The following is a 13,163-nucleotide window of genomic DNA, read 5'->3' on the forward strand; positions in this document are numbered from 1 at the left end:
TTTAGAAGTCTAGCAGGGGACACTACCTTGAAGCCCAGAGGTAGCTATTTTATCTTGACAGGGTTATGGGCAGGATGACAATCCGTGGACAACCCTGCCTTGCTGTAGCTATCTCAGTACCTTCTCCTCCCATTGGTCCATCATCATAAGAATACCCAGCCACACTTTCTTTGGGTCTGTCTTCTCTGCTGCTTGGTAAGAATCAACCTAACCCAAGTTTTCTTAAATGGTAATGACAAAGCCATTAGGTTCTGCGAGTAAACATTCTCTCTCTCTCTCTCTCTTACACACACACACTGCACATGTAGGTATATGTCTGAGTACTGTTAACATTCATTGAACAACAAACACAGCTAAGAATCATGGTCCCTATAACATATCACCCTTGGAATATTATACAAATGGCCCAGAGTCTAGAAGAAGCCCTGTTTGGGGGCAAGGTGCATTGCTAAGGTCAGGGAGCAGCTCTCCTTGGCCCTGTCAGGTTGAACTTGGATTGGTGGTGCAGCACGCCTGCAGTGTCCCTGGCTTCTTTATCTAATCCTCCCCAAAGCTCCAGCCTTCTCATGAGGGTGGCTGGGAGACAGGCCAGGGAGCTCAGCGGAGCCTCCAGAGGGTTCTGTGACAGCCCGGAGCACCTACTGGTGAGCAGTGACCAATGGCGGGCCAGAGGCTGCCGATAGGAGGCAGCGCGTTCCATGCATCCTGATGGTGGCAGCAGAGACCTGCGTAGCAGCCAGAGGGCTCCTGGCCCTAGTTCGCAGTGGCCTGGAGCCAATCAATTTCAGTTCTCAGCACATCTAAAACAGAGTTGGCAGAGAGTGTCTGGCAGGGCTCGGGAGACAAAGCACTTCTCAACCCTGGACACGGGTGCCCTTCCAGCCACTGGGAGGGCTTGTGATGGGGAAGACGGGTGAGCTGTTGACCCTGCATCCATGTGCAGGCTCAGAATTCGCTCTTCTCATCACCGACTTCCACTAGAACCAGGGGAAATCACCCTAAGACAAGCAAGCATGGGGTGGAGAAAGCACAGCTACGGTCAAGTCCCCACTGCTCTGCACAACCTGGCTTCTCTCCTAGCCCCTTTGCTAGAGGCGATAAAGTCTACATTCACACTTTGCTACCAGCCGGGAATACTTGACAGTCTGGCAAGGGATGGGATCGACTATGAGGGCTGTAGAGTAGCCTTGGGGTACAAAGACAGTAGGGAAGGTTGGAACATGGGTCGTGAGGAGATCAGCTTGTGTGGTCCCTAGATAGGCAGGGCAGGACTATGGAAACATCCCAGACAGGTGAGTATTTCTATGAGCAGCACCTAGGGCTCTGAGACTGGACAGATACTCTAAATATTCCGTGGTTGTGGTCAAGGATTGCCCATAGGACACAGGGTTGATGTAGAGGCAGCCTGGATCCAACCTGGAGGGATCCCCTGTGCAAATGCAGAAACGCCAAGAAAGTGGGCCCTGCTGTCTTTCACAGTCATGGGGCTAAAAGTCCAGCATGAACAAAATCAGATCTTTAGAAAGGGTGTCCTACCCCCGCCCCCCAGAACCCGAAGGCTGCTCTTGTAGCTCTGAATTGTCCGTGAGATGCAGCTTGAGGCTGTGTCTCTGTTCCTGCCTTGGTTGACATCAGTTTACCAACTCAAGGGTAGAGTGTGGGTGATGACCAAAGCCTTCTGCCACCTCGGCGCTGTGTGTACTTGTTTATTTTGTGTAGACAGTGTAGGGATAGTATAAAACATACCTGGAGCTCTGACTGTAAACTAGAGCATCTGACACACTGGGAGATTATTAATGTGAGAAGTAATTGCTTTTATATTATTTGCTTATCAATAGTGCTATCTTTTCTCCATCTCATCCCTCTTTTAGAAACAGGTAAGAACAGCTTAAACATCACATGTGTTCCCACCACAGACAACAGAGCTGCTCCCATGGAGCACGAGACATCGCCAACTTTACGTGTTTCCCTGCACTGGGTCCTGGAGCAGGCACGGCTTTCCAGCCTGACACAAGGGTTTTCAGCAAAGCTGGGAGAAGAGGCGCTTCAGTGAATCGATGAGTGGAAACCCAGCCACGGTAAGGGCCTAAGCGTTCTGTGCTGGCCTGTGACGTGAGGGAAGGGTGGCATCCTGGCTTCACAGTCTCCCTGTGGGAAGCCTCGTGGCTTCATTTAAGACCAAGGGTTAGTTCATAGGGTGATCGAAGCCTGATTAGCCAACAGGCTCTGTTAGTGTGGCTGAAGTGGTCCCCGCTGACTTTCTTGGTATGCTTGAGCATGTATGGAAAGCTGCACTTCTAGGGGACCAGGGGTAAAGTGGTGACCATTCAGACGTGGCAGATATAGTAGGTTTGGGCAAGGCAGTTCTATGAAGGAGACCCTGAGGGTCACGGATGAGGAGCTTGGGCCAAGAATTCTGTTCCCCAATGCCTTTGGGACTGGGGTGAACACCACTTAGGGACCACAGGGCAAAAATGACAAGGCAGACTTGAGGTTCTCAAGAGAGCTGGGCAGAAAATGATAGGTCAGAGAACAGGCTGTCTGGGGGACTGAGGAGCACGTGGTGTGAGGTAGGGTAGGGTCAAGTCCTGTGAAGATCCTCTGAGAACAGAGTGTGACATAGGAAGCCATAAAGGAGGCCTTAAGGTTCTGAGAGACCCTGTATAACGGATTCTTGAACATCTCCTGACGCCTCCCTCTCAGAGGACAGGATGCTGCAGAGAGATGCTGGTTGTCATGGAGCAGAGAACTATAAGGTCCAGAGGACACAGAGTGCACATGACTACGAAGGGTAAAGCAGGCTGGGTAGTGTAGGGATGGAGAAGAGCTAAAATCTGTGCAACTCCGAGGCCTTAATTCAGCCCATGCATTGAGAACTGTGTGTTGGTCAAGGCTGATGGGATTTCCCAGCACATGGAAGCTTTGTCTCAGGGGAAGGGGGAGAGGAAAGACAAGGTGGAGAAGTGGGGAACGACAGTGACTTTTCCACTTGTAGCCCGTTAACGCTCTGTGGCCAGTTGTCACCCATGGTACCCAGTTTCTTGACACGGGGTACTCAACAGAACTCTAGGCAGGAAGGACCGATGCTTCAAGCAAGGGCTGCAGCCCTGCCACCCACTCCCTAACACCTGGATCCTAGGTCAGCCAAGTCTCTTAGATAGCCTGGTGTTTCTATAACACATGTGGCTAGCCAGCTCTGGGAGCTAGGGCCAGGACCAGGACGGATGGGTGGGCCATGATTCTTCCCATGCTGTCTCATTTGCTGGGAATCTGGGGTTTTCTGCAGTTCATTCCGTGGGGCTACCCAACTCAAAGGGCAAGAGGATCTGGGGGATGGGAAAGCTGACAAGAGAGAGGAGGGAAGAAAGCTGGGTACTTACAGCAGGAAGAGATGGGCACACTGATGGCCAGGATGACCCAGGCAATATCCATCTTGCTCAAGCAGATGGTGGCTCTGTGCTGGGGCTTGTCCCCTTCAGCCACGTGGGAGATGTTGCCCACTGTTCCTGGCTTCCAGGTCCCAGCGGGGACCAGGCGGTTGAGGAAGTTGCCTGTGGCTGTGGACAGAACTGTGGAAAGGGGTCTCGGTCCCCTGTTGGTTGTTGTGGGGGAGGCCTCATCCTTCTCCTCAACTGGAGAAACAGTGCTTTCCGAGATCCCAGAGGGCCAGGTTGGGGCCTGAGGGGTTGCTGATGCTCCCTGAGGGATGCCCTGGGAAGGGACTGAGACACTGGCATCAAAGGCAGCCTGGGTGGGCCCCGTGGCAGCCGTGAAGACCCCAGAGCTGGCAGACAGGGGTCTGTCAGTGTCAGGGGTGACAGCAAGCCAAGAGTCACTGTGGCTAGGGCTGTCCTGCACGTCACCATGAGGGCGCTGAGAAGGCACTGGGGCAGGCTGTGTACTTGCAGGGACACCTGAGGCTGCTGTGGCATCCGGTTCCCCTGCTGGGCTGGTAGATGTGGGGCCACTCCCCTGGTTGGGTCTGATAAGGCCTGGCTTGTCCTTCACAGGTACCAGGGTTGTGGGAGGAACCCACAAGGTGCTTCTGGGTGCTGTGGCTGGAGACACGGTCTGGGGCTGCGGCGAAGAGGAGTAGCCCCAGAGTGGGGTCCTGGTGGTAAGAGCAGAAGGGTCTGGCTCCACAGACCCCGAAAAGTTACCCTTGTAGATCTGGAAAATTTTCCCCAGAGGACGCTTCTGCCCCAGGTGTGTTGAGCTCTGATTTCGTCCCCTCTGGCCTTCCTTCCTTGCTGAGTGGCCACTGGGTACAGGTAGGATAGGACGAGATGAACCACCAGCCCCCTTCCTGGAAGAGCCTGGGGGCCTGGGGGGCCTACGAGTGGTGGCCCGTGGGGATACTGTGGGGCGGTTGGTGGCTCCTGCTGGCTTTGTTGGCAGGACGGTGGGGGCAGCATCCCCTGGGGGGCGGCCCTCTGAGTGGGAGGATGTGGTTGTCATGGCAGCTGGAGGGGAACCTGTGGGCAGAGGGCTTTCAGGATGGGGGACGGCAGCTGTCACAACAGTGGATGTGGTGTCTGTAGGAGGCTGCCTTTCTGGATGAGATGAGGTTGTTTCCATAGTAGCTGCAGCCTGCGAGGTGCGTCCATCAGGTTTGGGGTTCAGTGTCACCACGGAAGAGAGTCTGGTAGAGCTGCGAGGTGCTGTCACCATGGTGCCTGGGGGGCTGCCTGAGGGAAGGGTCTGCAAAGATTCCCTGGGAGATGGTTCCTGGACGGCGAGTACCAGTGCTTTGGTCAGTGCCAAGGTCAGGAGAAAGCCTGGAGGGGGAGAAAGAGGAGAGCGGTGAGGTGTTACTCACAGCCAGGCCATCCTTACTGAGGACTTGGAGGAAGCCCTGGGGATGCAGGAAGACTATCTGGAGCATTCCTCAGGCCACACTGGCACCCTGGCACTCTGAGCCATAAGAACTGCATGTACAGCTGGGGAACGTCTCCACAGAGGGAGAAAGGATGCTACTTATCACAAAAGACAGCAGCACCAGGTGATCCTGAGGCAATCAGACCATCCAATCCCACCCATTCTCTAATTCCCACCAGCCCTCTGCCTCAGTACACTGTCTTGGAAGGGGAGGGGGAGCCTGGGAGGCTTGTCACTTCCAAGCCACCTGCCAGCCACAGCTGGGGAGTAGTCAAGGTCAGCCTGAACCCTGAGCCATTAAGAGCCAACTGGGGGAAGGCTTGGGTGGGAGAGCTTACCAACTCCTATTCCTTTGCTTTCTTTCTTTTTTTTTTTTTATTTTCGAGACAGGGTTTCTCCGTAGCTTTTTGGTTCCTATCCTGGAACTAGCTCTTGTAGACCAGGCTGGCCTCGAACTCCCAGAGATCCGCCTGCCTCTGCCTCCCGAGTGCTGGGATTAAAGGCGTGCGCCACCACCGCCCGGCCCTATTCCTTTTCTTGAACAAGAACACAGTGCCAATGTCAGCCCCCTGCTCATTCAGATTCGCTTACTCCACACTTCCCTTCCTGGCACTCTAGAGTACAAACAGGGCAGACCCTCAAGTAAAGCAATGATGCCCTGGTGCCATAGGGGCAGGATGGGTAGAAGAGGGCATGGGTCCAGAGAAGGGCAATCAGAGCTAGCTTCCCTAACACCATAGTAGAGTCTGGGATGGAAAATGCTGAAGAAAGACCATTGGCTACTTGGGGTTTGTTGTCAAGTGCTTTCCCTGTGGTTCCTCCTGTAGCTGAACTTGAAGTCCACATTGGTACTGCTTGGTCTTTTTGAGTAGAGGAGCCCTTCTAAACAATACAAAGAGGGCTGTGTAATAATGGATGCCTTATAAGTTTATTGAGAAAATGCAAAAGCATAAAATTCCGTGAGTTTGAAAGCCTTCCTAAATATAAATGATTATAAAATTGCAGCACCTCCGAGCAGTGCTAGAGCACGCCTTTAATCCCAGCACTCAGGAGGCAGAGGCAGGCGGATCTCTGAGTTTGAGGCCAGCCTAGTCTATAGACTGAGTTCTAGGATAGGCTCCAAAGCTACACAGAGAAACCCTCATCCCACCCCCCAAAAAATCATAGCACCATGTGCCAGTAACCCTGCATGTCAATAGAACACACGGGCTGTTGTAGGTTAGGGAGAGCTGGTCTCTGTTGCTGATGGGTGGCGGGACACTTTGATAGGGCCTGATTCTGACTTCTTAACACCCTTTGTCATTCTTGGACTTCTTTTCAACTCCATCTAGATCCCAGAAAGAAGTTAGAGATCTGTCAGAGCCCTTCTGCATGTCACCATGCTCTAGAAGGGCAAGTGGCCACACTGGTGTCATGGGCAGGAATTCTGGGATGGGCAGCGGTGGGCGGCAGGGATTCATGGAGTTTAGTGGAGATGGTGGACTTTGGCTAGCCTTAAGGAAGCAGAGAGGGAGGAACGCCAGTGTGCCTGGAGCACCATTCAGTGTGTGGTGGGTTTTGGAATAACCCTTGGACCTAATATTCACAGCTAAGCCAGTACTGGGGAGGTTGGCGGGCCTCGTCTTTAACAGAGGCAACAGCGCCTACTGTCTCCAGGGCCAGTGGCCACCCTGAGCAAGCCAGTTTTCTACACTTTCATTCACAAGACAGCCCACACACTTGCAGTACATTCTGCTCATTCAAGTCAGTCCTGTAACCACGCTAACTTTCACCCTAGCAACTGCAACCACGCTAACGTTCAACCTAGCAACCGCTTGACAGGGTGGGAAACGAAGGCCCAGGGAGGCAAGGGAACATGTGTGAAGTCACACGGTCTCAGAAGCATATGATTTTCCTAGTTAACTGCCACTAGTGATGCAGGGGGAGGCAGAGGCCCATCAGCTGTACCCACAGCAGAAGCAATATGCTGCTGCATTGCTCCGATCTCTTCAGGGTTATTATCCCAGCCCCATAAACTCACACCTTGTAGCTTGCCACCATGGGGGTGGTCACTGGTCGTGGCAACCTTTGATGTGTGAGGAACACTCTGCTACAAGTTGGTCTCATGAGCTGAACTATGCTTCCTCTCCCCCCCCAATGCCAGAATCTCAGAATGTGACTATTTGGAGAGAGGCATTCAAAAGGGAGATTCAAGTGAACAGAGGCCAATAGGATGAACCTTAACCGAATTTGACTGCTACCCTTCTAAGAAGAGATGGGATTCCAAGGTAATACCAGGGGCACAGGCGGATCCTCTTTTGAGGGCAGAGCAGCCAGGAGGAGGCGTCAGTCTTGCAAGGAGAGGGTCTCGCCTCTGCTGCCACAAGAATCCAACCCTGGTACCGCTTTGATCTTGAAATCCCAGACTTCAGAAGTTTTAGGGAAATAAGTTTCTTGTGTAAGCCATTCAGAGAGTGCTATTTTGTTAAAGCAGCCAAGTCCAAACATTTTGTACTAGAACCCTTCTGAAAGGGAGGAGATAGAGAGGAAGGGCATGCGGGTAAGTGGTTTACATTGGGAGATGATGTGAGGGTCAGCCAAGGGGGCTGAAATGGTTGAAACAGGGAAACCTGACCCAAGAGAAGCTGTGAGCTGATGGAAGTGCCCCAATCTTCCTGGGAGCACCCCATATCATGCGCCTGAAGGAGACTCCCCCAGACTCTCACCCCTACTTCTTGGGTGCTCATCCTATCCTCCATACCCTTTGGGTATCACAAGACTGAGTTAGGGAGATCTTCAGTCCAGGGACTGGCAGGATAACTATGTCCATTTGGTGGCTGCTGCTGTCGCTGGAGTTAACATTAAGTCCCCCGAGGACCGCTGAGCTGGAGCACAGAATGTATCTGGTAGTCACAGCCCTAGAGCCAAGGACATAATATTGTTTTGGCTTCAGAGTCAACAGCACAGAGTTTGGGAAGAGACACAAGTTAACCCCAGGGACAAGCACACAGTGGGAAGGAGAGCTACCTGGCTTCTAGGAGAATGTTAGCAGATATCTAGAACTAGGCTTATGTTTCCCTGAGGTTTAAAATGGCTAGAGAAAGAAATTCTGCCGATTTCTCCACTAGGAGCCTACAGGGGCTCAAATCACCCCAGCCAGACCCCTTGACTGGAGTTCCTGTAGAATCTAGTTTGACTGTCCTTACTGCCGCTGCTCTTTGGATACCAGGCTCCCCAGACATTTCCTTCCTCCATCACGTATTTAGACTCCAATCTTTGCTGCTATACATGCATACATTTATTTCTGGGTGCCCTGGGGCTTTGAGTTTTGGTTCACATAATGAGGGGCCCTAGAGGTCACCTAAACCAACCTCTTCACTGTACAAAGAGGTGACCCAGAGGTGTGGCGCGTGCAACAGCATTTGGCTGGTTGGGGAGTGTGCTCTGAATTGAAACATGCCCTGAGACTCAACAGACTGTGGGAGCTCCTGACACTTAGAAAACTACCATGGCACTTCTCCTGGTTTATGTGAGTAACAGATGTTTGCAAGGAGAGAGGAGACTTTGTTGGAACCTGCTGGGGAGCTTCAGGGACTCTGGGGGGTGCACCTTTCGCCGAGGTGGGGCTTTGAATGACACACGTTCCTGCCCATAGGATCGCCAAGCTAGGTTTGGGGGGAATCATTTCTTTGGTTTGCTATTGTGCCCTGAATGGGGCCACTAGACATTTGTTCATGTCTCCCCTGGAAAAGTCACACAACAAGGAGACAGCCTGGATTACAGCCATTATTTTAAAAATAAAAAATTTCATTTGTATCATAAAATAGCTACAAGGGTTGAACTGTCCAACTCCGACCTTACTGTCACCTTGGGTATGGAAATGAGACAAGAGCTTACACCCTTTCTCCTTAGCACAAAAGGTTAGCAAATGAAGGCTGTGACATGTACTGTCACAGAGAATGTACAGCGGCTCCGCTAACACATGCAAATTTTCATTCAAGGCCCCTTTGTACAGGTCCACACACTCCCCCTCCCCACAATCTGGAGTGACTGCCTCTTTACATATCATTTGCATGGATTTGCATAATAGACTCTGGAGCCTCTGATTCCAAATATGTAAGAGTCACTAAAACTAAAATCTAGCTTGACATACTTAAAATGTAGAACCAAATTTTAAAAAACGTGCCAGAGTGAGGATAAGTATGGGGGGGGATGGGGGACAGTGGGAACCCATAGACTGATGGGTGCCCAGATGTCACAGGAAGGCCGCCTCCTCTCTAGAATTCCCACGCCCATGTCATCTCCAAGGATGGAGAAGGCATCCTCCTCCTGTGTGCTTGGTTGACTGCCCACAGTCCATATTGGGCACTGGCATTTGCATCTGGCACAGGCGAGGAAGTGGCTGGAAGAGCAAACCTTTGCAGGCATATCTGTCCTCGCGGCATCTGGACAGGGGTGCTCTTATTAGCTCCATGCTGCAATCGATAGAGGGAAGTCAGAGGACCTTGTTGGTAGCCACTCAGCTGAGGAATGGTGAGCTGGGACTCAGCAAAGCCTGGCTCTAAGGATTATATTTCAACCACTTCTGCTTAACATGCCTTTTCTGTTGTTTGTTTTTGTCATGGCTGAAGATGGACACCCAGAGTCTTAGGCATGCTAAATGAGCTTTATTGCTGAACTCTCTTCCCCACCCTTAACTTCTCTCTGCTTGCCCCCTCCACTCTGCCCTCCACCGTCAAAGGCTATGATTTACCATCTTTGGGAATTTTTCTAGGCTGAGTTTTTTCTGTCTTCCTTGGAAACTGTATGTTTAAAGTCTGTATACATTAATAGTTCATATAAGCAGAGTTCGATTTCATTTCCTTATTTGAGGGATCTTCTTAAGTGGATTCTCCTTATCCAGTTGATAAAGCAGGGTATTCCATCCACTGACTTTTTAATCCTATCTCAGGCAATCACAGGTGTTAGAGCTATGTCCCATCACTGAACAAGATGGCAACTTGGACGGACCTACCAGATGCCTGATGTGGCTAAGTCACGTCTCTGCAGGTTCTGATAAGTCCTTTTCCTCTAAAAGATGGCAACGGTTTCCTTTTCTGTTGAGCCTAGCCGGGCTCTTGTGACCACTCTGCCTGTCTAGGTCATAGCAGAGAAGATCTCATAGCTTCTGTGTTTCTCTTGGGGACAGTGTTAGTCTTGTATTAGGAGTGTGTGGTGTGACAGGAATTCCTGAGGCCTCAGCCAGGCATCAAATGTGACAGCAAAGAAGCCTGCAGGACAGCCCCACCTTGGGCTACCACTGGATTGTCACCACCAAGGAGACGCTAATGAATGCCACCTAACAGAGTCCAGTCAGCCCTCAGATTCATGAACAACTGTGGCAAAGCACTTTCTTACAGCTTTAAGCCTATTCACAGGCGTTTTTATTTTTATTTCTTTATCCCTTTGAGACAGGAACTCGTTAAGTAGCCTGTACTAGCCTTGAACTTGTGATCCTCCTGAGTGCTGGAATAAATGACTGTGTGCTATCACCCCTGGTGGGCATTTTTACTTTTCAAACTAGGACATAGTATAATGGTTTAAAGGGTCTGCCAAAGGTCTTGCATCATTAACTTAACTTGCAAAGCCACAGTACTGGGAAGCTAGCCCTAAGAGGAGGCATTGGGATCAAGGGTACAGCCTGCAGGGGAGTAGCAGTCACTTTTGAGGGAGTGGGTTCCTTTTAGAACGATACATTGGATGCTCTTTCCTCTTCTCTCATGGATGGAAAAGCATGAGGACCCTCCTGGACACCAGCTCTTAACTTTGGACTTCCAGACTCCAGAATGCTGAGGAAATTGTAAGTTACCCAGCTGGGGCAGCACAGAGTATACTAGGACATTTGCGAATTTACATTCTGCATCTGGTGCTCCTCTTACACAATCAAAGTGTGCCTCTAGAACAGCAGGCCAGGCCCCAGCTGTTTCCTTCGTGGACAATGACCTACAACCTTGCCTAGAAATGAAGTTCCTAATTCCAAAATTTTCTTCTACTCAGAAAGGGTTGTCTGGACCATTGGCATTTAACCCCTTCACCTGATGATGAGAAGGCAAAGACCCCAAAAGTAAAATGACTTACAGTAACCACAGCTACACAGGGGGGTTAGAAGGGGAAGCAACTCAGGCCAGCACACTGCCTGGCTGATCCCACTGATGCTCTAAACTCTTAGGGCTCTTTCTCAGTGTGTTTCCAGGACTCTAGTGTGCTCTGTTCTTTCAATTCCAATGGCTCCTTTTATTTTAAAAGCCATATACAAACTCTAGTTCTTTGGAGCATGGTTTTAACTTAGAATTAGGTTTGCGTCATAGAGTTCAGGGGGTCCGGGTCACTGCTCTGAAGAGGCACAGTGCAGGTCTCTTGACCTTGACTAGGAGCCCTTAGCCCAAATCTTTGGTGCTTCCCCTTCTCTGGGCAGCCATATTCCACAAGCTCCCTCCCATCAAGTCGGGCATCCATTCTCAGGGCTGGAGCTCTGCTCAGTGCTATGAGCTACCTGGGACCATCACCTGGTGGGTTCCAGAAATGTCCAGAGATCACGGGTTCAACAACTGGACTGATGGGGTCCATGACTCCACTGGGAACTGCTTCCCAGAGCAGTCTCTAGAACACAGGCAAGCAAGAAAACCACGTGAGTTGGGCCTGCGTGCCTTGACACACTTGTGGCCTCTGGCCAATGTGAGTTTATTTTGTGCTATAGCTCTGGGAGACTGACAGATAACAGCTTCCTAGTCAAACATGTATATGAACATACAGGAACATGAGTATGCTCACAACCACATACATGTTCATACCTTCTCATTTCTCCCCGCTCCTCCTGACCTCATACACATAGAACATACACATTGGAACAAGAAACAGACAAGCATGATACATTTGTAGGTCACGTTTCCCCCATCTCCAAGTGATCATATGGTTAAACCATTTGTCTAAGATCCAAAGGGTTGCCACACAGCAGTTCAGGATAAAACCCAGGCTCCTTTGATCCTAGATGCTCAAGAAAGAGATCCTGAAGATGGAGGAATTTTTGATTCAGAAAAGTGTCCTGCATGCGCTGAAGAATGTAGGATAAAGACAACATTGTTACTGAGAAGAGAACCATTGTTATCAGTGACTGCGATTTGAAACGCTATGCTCTTGAATGCAGCCACACACAGGTAACTCCACAGCCTTTTATCTTCAGCCTTTGGTTATCCGTCTTTTATTCTGATTTGCTGGGAACTGGGTGTGTGTGTGAACCTGTACTCTCTGAGCTCATCTCTCTGAATGGAAATAGCCAAGGCTTGATCTACTTTCCATCTGTGCTCTGGCTAAACCGCCAGGGTTGGGATGGTCAGGTTCAATGTCATAGTCCTCCTATCTAGCTCAACAGCTGAGCTACAGTAAATATTTGCTGAAGAATGAGACCCTTTGAAATCCCTGTCTGCAATGGAAGTTCTCTTTTCCACAAATGACCACAAAGGCATATCTAAATCTGCTCATTCTTCTTCAAAGTAACATTGGCAAGCCCCTCGAGCGGTAGTCTTTGTTCCCTCCCTGGGTATGGGACGATGGCTGAATGACCTCTGGGGCTAGACATACAGGGTGTGGTCTTGGGGTACTTACTCTTACAAGCCAGTGAGCAGGATGTCTGGAAACCTGAGCAGCTCAGATAAAGGGATCATGTGGAAGCGAACTGAGGCAGAACCCTGGCCTTCAAGGCTAGCGAACTTCTAGCTACTGGCACCACATGATGGTCAATGGGGAAGTGGATGTCACTGCCTTAGCCAAATCACCCAGCTAAATCTTTTTTTTTTCCCAGCTAAATCTGGCAGAGACAAATGACCCCTTTTTATGAATGGAATGAGGAATAACTACAGCATCAGTCCTGTGTTTAAGAATGTTGCTAGGGGCAGCAGTGAGTGAACTAGCATCCCCACGTGGTGTGGTATTCAGTGGTCATCCTGGGTTTCAACACAGGGGTGGAGGTGGAGAAACAGGCCTTAAAGGTCTTCCTTCTGCCTGCCTCTTTCTAGAGCATCATGATTTCTGTGATAGATACAGGTTCCTCCCACCCCCAAAGAAGAAGGAAACGCAGTAGAGTGTCACAAAGCTCCTATCACCACAGGACAGAATAAAGCTGGAGGAGACTGGTCCCTGCAGACTGAAGGTGTGGTCTCCTGTCACACTGAAGGTGTGGCACTCTCTCCTCTCCGATGAGGGAGCAGTCCCTTGAAGACTTCCCAGACAGTGAGAGTCAGAGCAAGATGGACGAAGAGGTCAAGGTAGCC

At 50.6% G+C, this 13,163-nt stretch overlaps 1 protein-coding gene across 5 annotated transcripts in view; it reads right to left on the reverse strand.

Moving 5' to 3' along the window:
* Tmem108 (transmembrane protein 108) overlaps window positions 1-13,163 on the reverse strand; it is a 275,455-nt gene that overhangs the window by 10,270 nt on the left and 252,022 nt on the right. For all 5 annotated transcript variants that reach the window (XM_057766265.1, XM_057766262.1, XM_057766264.1 and 2 more), the window contains one exon: window positions 3,381-4,778. In XM_057766265.1, coding sequence (XP_057622248.1) covers window positions 3,381-4,778 — 1,398 coding nt within the window. The remainder of the gene's footprint in view (window positions 1-3,380; window positions 4,779-13,163) is intronic.

This window comes from Chionomys nivalis, chromosome 4 (assembly GCF_950005125.1).
Source record: "Chionomys nivalis chromosome 4, mChiNiv1.1, whole genome shotgun sequence".
In the NCBI taxonomy this organism is placed as follows: domain Eukaryota; kingdom Metazoa; phylum Chordata; class Mammalia; order Rodentia; family Cricetidae; genus Chionomys; species Chionomys nivalis.